Source organism: Hemibagrus wyckioides, linkage group LG06, assembly GCF_019097595.1.
Source record: "Hemibagrus wyckioides isolate EC202008001 linkage group LG06, SWU_Hwy_1.0, whole genome shotgun sequence".
Lineage (NCBI taxonomy): Eukaryota > Metazoa > Chordata > Actinopteri > Siluriformes > Bagridae > Hemibagrus > Hemibagrus wyckioides.
The window spans coordinates 41,918,936-41,933,112 of NC_080715.1; the positions used below are offsets into that span (position 1 = coordinate 41,918,936).

The 14,177-nt window shown below is 43.3% G+C and overlaps 1 protein-coding gene across 1 annotated transcript; it reads right to left on the bottom strand.

Moving 5' to 3' along the window:
• Positions 1–2,344: 2,344 nt before the first annotated feature.
• prep (prolyl endopeptidase) lies at positions 2,345–13,719 on the bottom strand. Its single transcript, XM_058392781.1, has 15 exons — positions 13,547–13,719; positions 11,493–11,567; positions 11,255–11,388; positions 10,730–10,860; positions 10,314–10,523; positions 10,114–10,235; positions 9,912–10,017; positions 9,247–9,438; positions 8,946–9,143; positions 8,765–8,868; positions 8,558–8,694; positions 4,214–4,308; positions 3,682–3,813; positions 3,431–3,587; positions 2,345–3,296 (listed from the first exon to the last, which is right to left on the bottom strand). The coding sequence occupies exons 1-15, from the start codon at positions 13,586–13,588 to the stop codon at positions 3,002–3,004; spliced, it is 2,130 nt and encodes a 709-aa protein (XP_058248764.1). The 5' UTR covers positions 13,589–13,719; the 3' UTR covers positions 2,345–3,001.
• Positions 13,720–14,177: the final 458 nt, after the last annotated feature.

Here is a 14,177-nt window from a genome sequence, read left to right on the forward strand (position 1 = left end):
GTGTGAAGAGATGTCTGAGAGATCATACAGACGCTTTTATTGGACATCTCTGTGGAGCTAGCAGCCTGTCGGTCTATTTCTGGTGGCATCGATTCCACATCCTGTGCTCGTTTCATGCCAGAGCCCTTAATGAAGGTCTTGAAATGTCAAGAGACTTTCGAGACTCACCTGACGTGCGAATCCTCATGGGATTTAAAAATAGAAGCGATCCCACGCAGAGACGATAGGGCTAGGGAGACGTTCTGCTGTTTACGATCGGCCTTCTCGCATAATCGAGCCGGCCGGGTCAGAGGCGACGCCGCTTTTCTGTTATCAAGGAATTTTCCAACTATTAATATTTAATCAGAGAGTGAAACAGAAGAGGAGTGTGTGAGAATAGCAGGGGCTGAAAATCTGGCTTAGAAGAGCTGCTGGTGTGGGACAGGTAATGCAATACGGCACTACAGGATACACTCTCAACACTCAGTGGCCACTTTAATAGGGATTTAAAGACGTGACAGAACCAGCACATCAGGTTAAAATGCTAAATACAGGACTAGCTTTCAGTCTCAGGGGCCTACTGTAGCCTCAGAGTCCTGTGTTAGCATTCTAAAAGGCATGAAGAATGAAATAAAACTGAGTCAGAGACTTTTCAGGCCTGAAAGAAGCCCAGATGGACCTGAAGTTTGGCTCTTTGCCTTTAAACATCGCTGACAGATCATTAGCAGTGTATGTAGAGGACAAGAGGCGAGGCAGGGATGAGGCGGAAAGTTTTATTAGAGTTGTGGTGCTCTTTTAACCTTAACACACAGGACAGGTTTGGACAGGAGAGTCTGTTGTGCTGAGAGGAGATATATAAGATTAAAATATTGTGGTGTAAACTGTGACATAGTACAGAATTTGGGGGGAAATATCAAATGCTGCGTTGGTTTAAAATGGAAGAAATAAAAAAAAAAAACATGGCCGCCTTCACGGTCTGTCACTACGCGATCCGTACACGATTTGTACTGCGCATGTGCGGACAGTCCAGGCCTTTGTTTTTTCCGCGCATGCGCGAATTTGCTTGCAAAGAACACGTTATAACATTGTACATCATCAGTAGTGTTATAATAAATAAAGTGCCCGTATAAATAATAGCTCAGGCTACATGCGCATGCGCAGTACAAAGCCGTGTTTCCGGTACCGATCGAGTAGTGACACTTTCAGGGCAACAAAAAAAATCGAGCTAGCTAACGGGAGTTATATGGGAATAAATTAGCTAATATATCCAAGTTCTGTTTGATTTTGACGTCGTTTTGAGTGAAAGAGATAAAAATTATTTCGCGTTTTTATCGTCGTTTCATTCAAACACAAATCGTGTGTTTGTTTCCCCGCTGTGGCTCTGAGTAGGAGCGCCCTCTAGCGGCTGAAACGGAGCGGTACGCTTCGGTATTTTCAACACTTCAAATATAATAAAATATATTTATTATAAAAAAAAATATTCCAGTAAGTTAACTACTATTTATTTATTAATTTATAATTATTTATTATGAATTAATTATTTTGCAATAAAAGAAGAATGCAAGTATTATATATATAATGCATTTTTAATTTAGTTTTTCACATTTCCTTCCAATATAATATTGCTATTTATTTATGTGTTTTGTATTTATTTATTATTTACTTTTATCTTTGAATATAGACAGCAACATTTGTTAAAAAATATTTTTATTTAAACTAAACTAACAAAAATAATTAATTGTGTAATCGGTATGTAGGAAAAATATAAATAAATATATAAGTATAAATATACATTTATTATTAATAATATCGTAAATATGTAAATATAATAAATGATTATTTTATTTAATAAGCAACTCAGTTGTTTGCTTTAACACTTTATTTAGAATCAGTTTAATCTGGAAAACCGCTTTATTGTGACGTTTTTATGATAAAGTGTCTCATTTTGAAGTGTTTAACAATGCGCTGTCTGAAATATTTTTCAAATGAGAAAATAAAATGTTAATAAGAATCTATGTAATTTATTATTATGATGTATGTAAAAGCGCAGTAATTGTATTTTGTTTCTCGCAGTGAAAGTGAAGGCGCTGTGCTGCCCTCGTGTGGCCAGAGAGAGAAACTACACCAACTCTGTGTGAAGGTTTCCGTTCACTTCCTAACAAACCAATCAAGATAGAATTTCTACTCAGACATTGTGCTAGGACACAAAACCATACCATTGTGTATTTCCTGATGGATGTCTGTTCAGAATCTCCAGGAAAGACATGGAACTGGACTGGACTGGACTGAACTGAAGGCATGAGGTCAGTAAGGAGCCTTGTGCGATTTTCTGAAGCTTCCATGAAAGAATGAACACACGTTTATCCCAAACACGTCCTGTTTATTACACCAGTTTTGTTTTATTTCATAGTATACAGACATGTTGTCCCTTTAAAAGGTAAAAACAAACAATCTGCATATGTTTGGAGGTAGAAGCAGCCAGTGAGAGGATATTATATTATATATGACACCTTAATACACTCGCACACACACTCTCTCTCTCTCTCTCACACACACACACACACACACACACACACTTGTATACTATGCGGTTAATTGAAGAACTGCTGTTTTGTGTTGACCTGGTAATAAATAAAGAGTATGTACAGAAGTGTTTCAGAAAATAGTAGTGAAAAATATCAATCATTAACATGCTGAGTGAGTGAGTGATCAATAAAGAAAGAAAGAAAGAGATTGAGAGAGAAAGAAAGGATGATTAAGTGTTTTAGTGAAGGATTGAAATGTTACACAATTGAATTATCTAGAGTAGACAAGAATAAAAAAAAAAAAAGAAGAAAGGACTGAGGAAGAAAAAGAAGCAGGGAGAGGAAGGAAGAAAGAAAGAAAAAGGAGAGAGGAGTGAGGAGGAGTAATAATGCCCTGGGAGAGAGGGATAGAAGGAGAGAGAAAGCCAGGGATTTAGCAGCTGAATGAGTGTGAGTGTGTGTGTGTGTGTGTACACCATTGTGTGAGTGTATGTGTGTTAATTGATCCAGTGGAGGTGAAGGCAGCGGGCGATGAAGGCGTAGGTATCTGCCACTTCCTGGATCACCTTACTGGTGGGTTTTCCCGCCCCGTGGCCCGACTTGGTGTCCACATAGATAAAGAGAGGGTTTGATTGACCGGTCCAGCGTCCAACCGTGTGCTGCAGGGTGGCAATGTACTTGAGAGAGTGCAGAGGCACCACACGGTCGTCATGGTCACCGGTCAACAACAGCACAGCTGGGTACTGTGCGTTGTCGCCCTCAGGGATCCGGATGTTGTGCAGAGGAGAGTACCTGAGAGAGAGAGAGAGAGAGAGAGGATTTCCTTATATGGTCAAAGCTTCCTGTTGGGTGAAAAATGCTGTTTTCTATTGCATTTGATGTGTAATATCCCAGGCAACATTTAACAGGTGTGTGTGTGTACTCACTTGATGAGCCAGTTAAACTGCTCCTTAATCTCCGAACAGCCGAAGTCAGTGGTCCAGGCGTGGCCGATGGTGAACTTATGGAACTTGAGCATGTCCATCACACCAACCTGAGCTACAGCACAGCCGAACAGGTCTGGCCTCTGATTCACACACGCCCCTACACACACACATAATAGAAATGCAATTTGTCTTTGCAAACTTGACCTTAGTGGTCATTTATGTGTGTGTGTGTGTGTGTGTGGAGATCATACCCATTAGCAGGCCTCCATTGGAGCCTCCATTGATAGTGAGTTTTTTTGCAGAGGTGTATCCCTCCGTTATCAGATACTCTGCTGCACACTGAAAATCTGTGAAACAGTTCTGCTTGTTCTCCAACATCCCTCCTAAACAGAGAGAGAGAGAGAATGGTAGAAAGAAGGCAAGGGAATAAACAAAGATCCCAATTACACAATACAACAATTTTTGCTTGCACAAGGAATATCGCTCTTTTGTTTTTTAAATCCAACTATCTGTCTATCCATCTATCTATCTATCCACCCATCGATCACATGATCCACCCATTTCTCAATCCTCCACCAATCCACCCATCCATCTCTCTCTAGGTCCTTCCATGGAATAATCAATCTGTCCATTAATCCTTTCCCAAGATCTACGGATTATTGCTGCATGTTTAAAAATGTGTATTTCAGGCATCTGGTTTCAGTCACACACACATTCTAACTATCCATGTAAAAATAAACAGAATATCAGAGGCCTCTTGTGTACAGAGTGTGTGTGTGTTACCTTTGTGCCACGTCTCTCCGTACTCCCCTCCTCCTCTGATGTTGGCCACGGCTAAAACTCCTCCCAGATGCCTCACGAAGATGAGCCTGGACACACTGCAGCCCAAAAACCTCATTACATACCACCTACTCAACACTGTCCTCGTGTGGGGGGGTGTGGGGGTGTGTAAGAGAGACAGACAGCAGACAGATACAGAAAGACAGCTAAAGAGAGAGAAAGAGAGACAGATACAGAAAGAGAACTAGAGAGAGAGAGAGAGAGAGAGAAAGACAGACAGGTACAGAAAGAGAGCTAGAGAGAGAGAGAAAGAGACAGATACAGAAAGAGAGCTAGAGAGAGAGAGAGAGAAAGAAAGACAGACAGATACAGAAAGAGAGCTAGAGAGAGAGAGAAAGAGACAGATACAGAAAGAGAACTAGAGAGAGAGAGAGAGAGAGAAAGACAGACAGATACAGAAAGAGAGCTAGAGAGAGAGAGAAAGAGACAGATACAGAAAGAGAGCTAAAGAGAGAGAAAGAGAGACAGATATATAAAGAGAGCTAGAGAGAGACAGACAGATACAGAAAGAGAGCTAGACAGGGAGAAAGACAGACAGGTACAGAAAGAGAGCTAGAGAGACAGATACAGAAAGAGAGCTAGAAAGAGAGAAAGAGAGACAGATACAGAAAGAGAGCTAGAGAGAGAGAAAGAGAGAGATACAGAAAGAGAGCTAAAGAGAGAGAAAGAGAGACATATATAAAGAGAGCTAGAGAGAGACAGACAGATACAGAAAGAGAGCTAGAGAGAGAGAGAGAAAGACAGACAGGTACAGAAAGAGAGCTAGAGAGACAGATACAGAAAGAGAGCTAGAAAGAGAGAAAGAGAGAGATACAGAAAGAGAGCTAGAGAGAGAGAAAGACAGACAGATACAGAAAGAGAGCTAGAAAGAGAGACAGATACAGAAAGAGAGCTAGAGAGAGAGAAAGAGAGACAGATACAGAAAGAGAGCTAGAGAGAGAAAGAGAGACATAGAAAGAGAGACAGACAGGTACAGAAAAAGAGCTAGAGAGAGAGAGAGAAAGAGAGACAGATACAGAAAGAGAGCTAGAGAGAGAGAAAGAGAGAGATACAGAAAGAGAGCTAGAGAGAGAGAAAGAGAGAGATACAGAAAGAGAGCTAGAGAAAGAGAGACAGATACAGAAAGAGAGCTAGAGAGAGAGAAAGACAGACAGATACAGAAAGAGAGCTAGAGAGAGAGAGAAAGACAGACAGATACAGAAAGAGAGCTAGAGAGAGAGAGAAAGAGACAGATACAGAAAGAGAGCTAGAGAGAGAAAGAGAGACATATAGAAAGAGAGCTAGAGAGAGAGACAGACAGGTACAGAAAAAGAGCTAGAGAGAGAGAAAGAGAGACAGATACAGAAAGAGAGCTAGACAGAGAGAAAGAGAGACAGATACAGAAAGAGAGCTAGACAGAGAGAAAGACAGACAGATACAGAAAGAGAGCTAGACAGAGAGAAAGACAGACAGATACAGAAAGAGAGCTAGACAGAGAGAAAGACAGACAGATACAGAAAGAGAGCTAGAGAGAAAGAGAGACAGATACAGAAAGAGAGCTAGAGAGAGAGAGAAAGAGAGACAGATACAGAAAGAGAGCTAGAGAGAGAGAGAAAGAGAGACAGATACAGAAAGAGAGCTAGAGAGAGAGAGAAAGAGAGACAGATACAGAAAGAGAGCTAGAGAGAGAGAGAAAGAGAGACAGATACAGAAAGAGAGCTAGAGAGAGAGAGAAAGAGAGACAGATACAGAAAGAGAGCTAGAGAGAGAGAGAGAAAGAGAGACAGATACAGAAAGAGAGCTAGAGAGAGAGAGAGAAAGAGACAGATACAGAAAGAGAGCTAGAGAGAGAGAGAAAGAGACAGATACAGAAAGAGAGCTAGAGAGAGAAAGAGAGACAGATACAGAAAGAGAGCTAGAGAGAGAGAGAAAGAGAGACAGATACAGAAAGAGAGCTAGAGAGAGAGAGAAAGAGAGACAGATACAGAAAGAGAGCTAGAGAGAGAGAGAGAGAAAGAGAGACAGATACAGAAAGAGAGCTAGAGAGAGAGAGAGAAAGAGAGACAGATACAGAAAGAGAGCTAGAGAGAGAGAGAGAAAGAGAGACAGATACAGAAAGAGAGCTAGAGAGAGAGAGAAAGACAGACAGATACAGAAAGAGAGCTAGAGAGAGAGAGAGAAAGAGAGATACAGAAAGAGAGCTAGAGAGAGAGAGACAGACAGATACAGAAAGAGAGCTAGAGAGAGAGAGAAAGAGAGACAGATACAGAAAGAGAGCTAGAGAGAGAGAGAAAGACAGACAGATACAGAAAGAGAGCTAGAGAGAGAAAGAGAGACATATAGAAAGAGAGCTAGAGAGAGAGAGAAAGACAGACATACAGAAAGAGAGCTAGAGAGAGAAAGAGAGACATATAGAAAGAGAGCTAGAGAGAGAGACAGACAGGTACAGAAAGAGAGCTAGAGAGAAAGACAGACAGATACAGAAAGAGAGCTAGAGAGAGAGAGAGAGAGAGAAAGACAGATACAGAAAGAGAGCTAGAGAGAGAGAGAAAGAGACAGATACAGAAAGAGAGCTAAAGAGAGAGAAAGAGAGACAGATATATAAAGAGAGCTAGAGAGAGACAGACAGATACAGAAAGAGAGCTAGACAGGGAGAAAGACAGACAGATACAGAAAGAGAACTAGAGAGAGAGAGAGAAAGACAGACAGGTACAGAAAGAGAGCTAGAGAGACAGATACAGAAAGAGAGCTAGAGAGAGAGAAAGAGAGAGATACAGAAAGAGAGCTAGAGAGAGAGAAAGACAGACAGATACAGAAAGAGAGCTAGAGAGAGAGAGAAAGAGAGATACAGAAAGAGAGCTAGAGAGAGAGAGAGAGAGAGACAGATACAGAAAGAGAGCTAGAGAGAGAGAGAAAGACAGACAGATACAGAAAGAGAGCTAGAGAGAGAGAGAAAGACAGACAGATACAGAAAGAGAGCTAGAGAGAGAGAGAAAGACAGACAGATACAGAAAGAGAGCTAGAGAGAGAGAGAAAGACAGACAGATACAGAAAGAGAGCTAGAGAGAGAAAGAGAGACATATAGAAAGAGAGCTAGAGAGAGAGACAGACAGGTACAGAAAAAGAGCTAGAGAGAGAGAGAGAAAGACAGACAGATACAGAAAGAGAGCTAGACAGAGAGAAAGACAGACAGATACAGAAAGAGAGCTAGAGAGAGAGAAAGACAGACAGATACAGAAAGAGAGCTAGAGAGAGAGAAAGACAGACAGATACAGAAAGAGAGCTAGAGAGAGAGAGAAAGAGAGACAGATACAGAAAGAGAGCTAGAGAGAGAGAGAAAGAGAGACAGATACAGAAAGAGAGCTAGAGAGAGAGAAAGACAGACAGATACAGAAAGAGAGCTAGAGAGAGAGAGAAAGACAGACAGATACAGAAAGAGAGCTAGAGAGAGAGAGAAAGACAGACAGATACAGAAAGAGAGCTAGAGAGAGAAAGAGAGACATAGAGAAAGAGAGCTAGAGAGAGAGACAGACAGGTACAGAAAGAGAGCTAGAGAGAGAAAGACAGACAGATACAGAAAGAGAGCTAGAGAGAGAGAGACAGACAGGTACAGAAAGAGAGCTAGAGAGAGAGAAAGACAGACAGATACAGAAAGAGAGCTAGAGAGAGAGAAAGACAGACAGATACAGAAAGAGAGCTAGAGAGAGAGAGAAAGACAGACAGATACAGAAAGAGAGCTAGAGAGAGAAAGAGAGACATATAGAAAGAGAGCTAGAGAGAGAGACAGACAGGTACAGAAAGAGAGCTAGAGAGAGAGAGACAGACAGATACAGAAAGAGAGCTAGAGAGAGAGAGACAGACAGATACAGAAAGAGAGCTAGAGAGAGAGAAAGACAGACAGATACAGAAAGAGAGCTAGAGAGAGAGAAAGACAGACAGATACAGAAAGAGAGCTAGAGAGAGAGAAAGACAGACAGATACAGAAAGAGAGCTAGAGAGAGAGACAGACAGTTACAGAAAGAGAGCTAGAAAGAGAGAAAGAAAGACAGCTAGAAAGAGAGACAGACAGACAGTTACAGAAAGAGAGCTAGAAAGAGAGAAAGAAAGACAGATACAGAAAGACAGCTAGAAAGAGAGAAAGAAAGACATACAGAAAGACAGCCAGAAAGAGAGACAGACAGACAGATACAGAAAGACAGCTAAAGAGAGAGAAAGAGAGACAGATACAGAAAGACAGCTAGAGAGAGAGAGAGACAGACAGAGAGCTAGAGAGATAGTGAGAGAGAGACAGGGAATGAGAAGAGATACCTGTAGCTGGGTGTGATGGAGATATTGAATCCCCCGTAGCCGTAGAGGAAGGCGGGGTGTGAGCCGTCCAGCTGGAGACCCTTCTTGTGCACGATGAACATGGGGATCTGAGTACCGTCTTTACTGGGGTAGAACACCTTCAACAGAAGAAGTGATAATGAGGTACTGCGCTCTGTGTGTGTGTGTGTGTGTGTGTGTGTGTTGTACCTGTGTGGTCTGGTACTCTGTAGCGTCGAAACCTTTCACTTGGACCTCCCTGAAGACGTGAGGCTGTAGAGGAGCTTTGGTCAGGTCGCAGTGGTAGATGATGGCTGAGAGGAAAAAAGAGGAAGTGACCAAACAGACAAAAAGATCAGACACATTAAAACTCTCCACTGTCTGCACTCACCTGGAGAAAGGAAAGAGGTGAAGTAGTAGAAGATCTCAGAGTCCTTCTTTCGGCCGGTGAAGCCCACGATGGAGCCCACGTCCAGCGGGAAGGTCTTCAGCTCCTTCCCCGATTCCAGCTGGTACATCTTCAGCACGTTCTTCACGTCGTGGAGATAACACACGCACAAGAAGCTGGAGTATGTGCATGTAGCAAACACTGAAAGGGAAAGATATCGAAAATGCTTAAAGATGAACGCGTTGGCATCATGCACAACACGTCAAGCTAGCTAAACGCTAGCGCCGATTAACGATGGTCTTACCGAGGACGTCTTTGTCGTGCTCTGGGATGAGCTCCTTCCACTGGCTGGGGGCCGGCTGAGCGAAGTCCACATTGATGAGACGGTAGCGTGGAGCGTCCAGGTTTGTTTTGAAAGTGAACACGGTGTCCTCGTTCGTCACGTACTCGTACTCAGCATCGAAGTTATCGATCAGCTTCACCCACGGCAACAACCCTGTGGTGACACAGATGGTGAGGAGTCGAGCAAATTCACCAATCACTTATCACAATCACTAAACTCCATAAAAGTGCAGGTCAAGTGCTGGAAAAATGTTTCTCAGCTGGATGTGTCACGGGTTAAAAGATAAAAATTTGATGGACTGTACAAAGTTTCAAAGCACAATAGTTCAGGGGATACGATTAGTGATTTCTTAATAATGCTAGATCATGGTCTGAGTTTGATTGCTTCTGTCTCCGCCCACAGAGAGAGAGAGAGAGAGAGAGAGAGAGAGTAAAATCACTAGCTGTGATATCTTATATTGTTGTCATGATCATTTCTCCCTGTTTCTCGGGGCTTTAACAGAAAGTTCTGGAGAAAGGTTTGGTAAAAGGATATTTAGGGGAGGTTTTATACATCACCCAGGTCTCAGGACGAGGAATGAGGGCATGTTCATGTCTGATTTGGGACAAGGCCGCTGAGGGGATCACCTGTGATGCCGTCTGTGACGGTGTTGAGGTCGCAGTACCATAGTCTGTTCACTGGGTCACACCCTTCCCTGATGGACAGCAACACGTAGCGGCCATCATCAGACACCTAGAAAACACACACTGATTTCTGCAATGTGATTGAAACAATACATCCAGTCTGCTAATGTGTGTGTGTGTGTGTGTGTGTGTGTGTGTGTGTGACCTCAGCTCCACACATCCACTTGGGCTGGTCAGGGAATTCAGCACACAAAACATCCTGGGACTGCGGAGACCCCAACACGTGATAATACAGCTTCTGGTTCAGGTTAGTGGATGTCTCCGTCCCTGAGACAGAAAGACAGTTCTGTTAAATAAAATCTGCAGTTATTCAGGTTAAGTGTGTGTGTGTGTGTGTGTGTGTACCATCACTCTTTCCCTCCTGCTCTGGGTACAAGTTGTAAAAGAGCCCTTTTCCATCGTGAGTCCAGGCCATGCAGCTGAACTTCACCCTCTCGAGCCGGTCCTCCAGAGCCATGGCGCCGTCCACACGCAGGAACCGGATCTCCACCCAGTCGGACCCGCTCGTACTCACACCATACGCCAGGTACTCGCCGTCCTCCGAGAAGGCATAACCTACACACGAACAAGAGGAGAGTGTTAGAAAAGTAAACAGAGACGGTCACAACATGAAGGACAAAGTAAAATAAAAAGGGTGATGGAGGAAAAACAGGAGGCGTGAAGAAGGAAGAATGCTAAACTGGATGATATTAGCGTCTATTGTTTGTTAGCTGGAATATGCTCAAGTAATCTCCAAACATAAAAATAAAGACAGTCACCACCTTGTAACGCGACAGTTCCATCGTCTGAGAAGGTATTGGGATCGAGGAACAGTTTGGGTTCTGCCTCGAGGTTCTCCTGCACGTACAGGACGCTTTGGTTCTGTAAGCCCGTATTATAGAAGTGAAAATACCTAAAGAGGGAGAAAAGAGATTCAGTCAGAGAGAAATGTCTATTAACACACACACCCACCCACCCACCCACCCACCCCCCACACACACACCCACACACACACCCCCCCACACCCAACCCCCCACACACACACCCCCACCCACACACACCCCCCCCCCCCTACACACACACCCCCACACTCACCCCCCCCCCACACACACACCCCCACCCCCCCACCCCCACACACACACCCCCCCACACACCCACCCACCCCCCCCCACACACTCTCACCCCCCCACACACACACCCCCCCACACACACACACCCACACACATACCCACACACATTCCCACACACATACCCACCCACATACCCACCCACCCACACACCCCCACACACACACACCCACGGCTCACCTGTTACCCCGTTTGAAGGGGCAGCTGTATTTGGGGTAATCGTACAGTTCGGTCATGCGCTCTTTAAAGACCTCTCTGATGGGACACTCCTCCAGGAAGGGTAGGGTCAGCTGGTTCTGCGCGTTCACGAACGCCTGAGAGCAAGATGGACATGTGGAAGTTCACACTTGCGTCTGCGTGGGGAGGACGCAGGGTTAGGGCTACCACGTTAGACATAAAGGTGTAAGCGAGGTTGTACCTTCGTTTTCTCGCTGTCTGGATCCTCCAGCCAGCTGTACGGGTCAGGAACCTTGTGTCCGTGGTAGTCGTCCACCTGAGAACACACACACCAGCACATGGACGTCAACATCAGCACTGTCCGGCTCAGAAAATTACCCACAATCCTGTTCATCATCACACACCTGTTTAAAGTCATCATTTAAATCCTTCCGAAAGTCAAGCCAGAGTTTTATTCCCTTCATCCAACACCGGGACATATCCCAAATAAAAATATACATATACAGTGATCAGCCATAACATTATGACCACCTGCCTAATATTGTGTTGGTCCCCCTTTTGCTGCTAAACCAGCCCTGACCTGTTGAGACATGATGGACTCCACTAGATCCCTGAAGGTGTGCTGTGGGATCTGACACCAAGATGTTAGCAGCAGATCATTTAAGTCCTGTAAGTTGCGAGTTGTGAGCCTCCATGAATGGAACTTGTTTGTCCAGAACATCCCACAGACGCTGGATTGGATTGAGATCTGGGGAATTTGGAGACGGAGTCAACACCTCAAACTGGTTGTTGTGGTCATCAAACCATTCCTCAACCATTTTTGCTTTGTGGCACGGTGCATTATCCTGATGAAAGAGGCCACAGCCATCAGGGAATATCGTTTCCATGAAAGGGTGTACATGGTCTGCAACAATGCTTACGTAGGTGGTACAGGTCAAAGGAACATCCACATGGACGGCAGGACCCAAGGTTACACAGCAGAACATTGTCCAAAGCATGACACTGCCTCCACCGACTCGCCTTCTTCATAGTGCATCCTGGTGCCATGTGTTCCCCAGGTAAGAGACACACACACACCCGGCCATCCACGTGATGTAAAAGAAAACATGATTCATCAGACCAGGCCACCTTCTTCCATTGCTCTGTGGTCCAGTTCTAATGCACACGTGCCCATTGATGGTGGTGCACAGGGGTCAGCATGAGCACCCTGACTGGTCTGCAGCTCCATACGCAACAAACTGTCCTGCACTGTGTATCCTGACCCCTTTCTATCAGAACCAGCATTAACTTCTTCAGTAATTTTATCAACAGTAACTCGTATGTTGGATCGGATCACACGGGCCAGCCTTCGCTCCCCACGTGCATCAATGAGCCTTGACCGTCCATGACCCTGTCACTTCCTTGGACCACTTTTGATAGATACTGACCACTGCAGACCGGGAACACCCCACAAGAGCTGCAGTTTTGGAGATGCTCTGATCCAGTGGACTAGCCATCACAATTTGGCCCTTTTGGTCAAACTCGCTCAAATCCTTACGCTTGTCCATTTTTCCTGCTTCTAACATCAACTTTGACTTACTGCCTGATATATCCCACCCACTAACAGGTGCCATGATGATGAGATCATCAGTCTTATTCACTTCACCTGGCACTAGTCATAATGTTATGCCTAATCAGTGTATATAAAAATATATATTTAATTAAAAAAAATATATGATATGAAATGTCAAGTTCATTATGGACGGAAATTAATACAGACAATATTTAAAAAAAAAAATTCATAATTTCTATATTTATGGATTTATTTATTTATTTACATTTATTATACATTTCTGCAGAAACTAATAGAATTTTTTTTTAAAATTGTTTTATCAATGGAACTTACATAAAAAAAAAAAACTTTCATACTAAAAAATAAAAATCAAATTTATTTTTATTATTATTATATTTTTTAAAAGTTACATAAATATTTCCCTCTGTAGAAATGATATTTTACCCCCATCTTTTGTTATTTCTATTGTTAGCATTCAGCTACATTAAAACAATAGAAATGCTAGCGGTTAGCATAGATTTTTTAGTTTGTCAGCTAGCATCAGCTACTATTAAACAAAGAGAGAGAGAGAGAGAAGGCGCTAAAGATTAATGAACGTTAATAAAAGCCGTTAGCTTTCATCATCCGTGAGTGTGGCTCGTGCAAGCTAAGCTAACTAGCTACAAGAATCCATTCATTCTGCTAGCATGGCTAAGCTAGCTAGCGGTTAGTACAAATTATAATAAAAAGAGGCAATAGCTCACCACAGCTTCATCACGGTACGCGTCTGGATACTGAAAGGACATTTTCGAGTCTGGATCTAAAATGAAAAAATAACAGCTGAGGTGAAAAGGACAAGAGTTATTTAGCTTGGATTAGCCGGGAGCTAACACTTTCGCCTCAGACTTTCTGTGTGGGGAGAAAAAAATAAATCACAACAGCACGGGCTCAATCCCAAAATGTCTTCCGGTTCTAAATATAGTGCACTACGTAGGGCGCAGAAAGCGTTCACTTCCTGTGGTGTTTAAGTGCACCGATGTAGGGAGCATAGAGGATTGTTAGAGCGCAGCCCTGGGGTTCGCTTCTGATTAGAGGAAAGCGAAAAAAAGACGTGACACACAGCGCTGGAGGGAGCGGCGCAGGTTTCAGTAGCGCCTCCTGCTGTTTATCATGAGGCACTGCACCTTTATTTTACTTTTCTTAGTCTCTCAAAGGCAAAAAAATCTTTCTTTATTTTTCTGTTTTTAATATGTATATAAATCAGTCTCAACTCAACTTCTTTTGCTATTTCTCTTTTTCATTAATTTTCTTTATTTCTTTTCCTTCCAGTTTTCTCAGTGTATTGCATTCACTTTCATTCTCTCTCTCTCTCTCTCTCTCTCTCTCTCTCTCTTC

What these genes read in the sequence shown, in the direction of transcription:
- prep (XM_058392781.1), bottom strand. Translation starts at nt 13,588, where the DNA reads ATGTCCTTTCAGTATCCAGACGCGTACCGTGATGAAGCTGTG. An exon ending in AGTGGATGTGTGGAGCTGAG is followed by an intron (nt 10,018 to 10,113) that starts GTCACACACACA and finishes TGTGTTTTCTAG; the next exon opens with GTGTCTGATGATGGCCGCTA. An exon ending in CGTCACAGACGGCATCACAG is followed by an intron (nt 9,439 to 9,911) that starts GTGATCCCCTCA and finishes GTGTCACCACAG; the next exon opens with GGTTGTTGCCGTGGGTGAAG.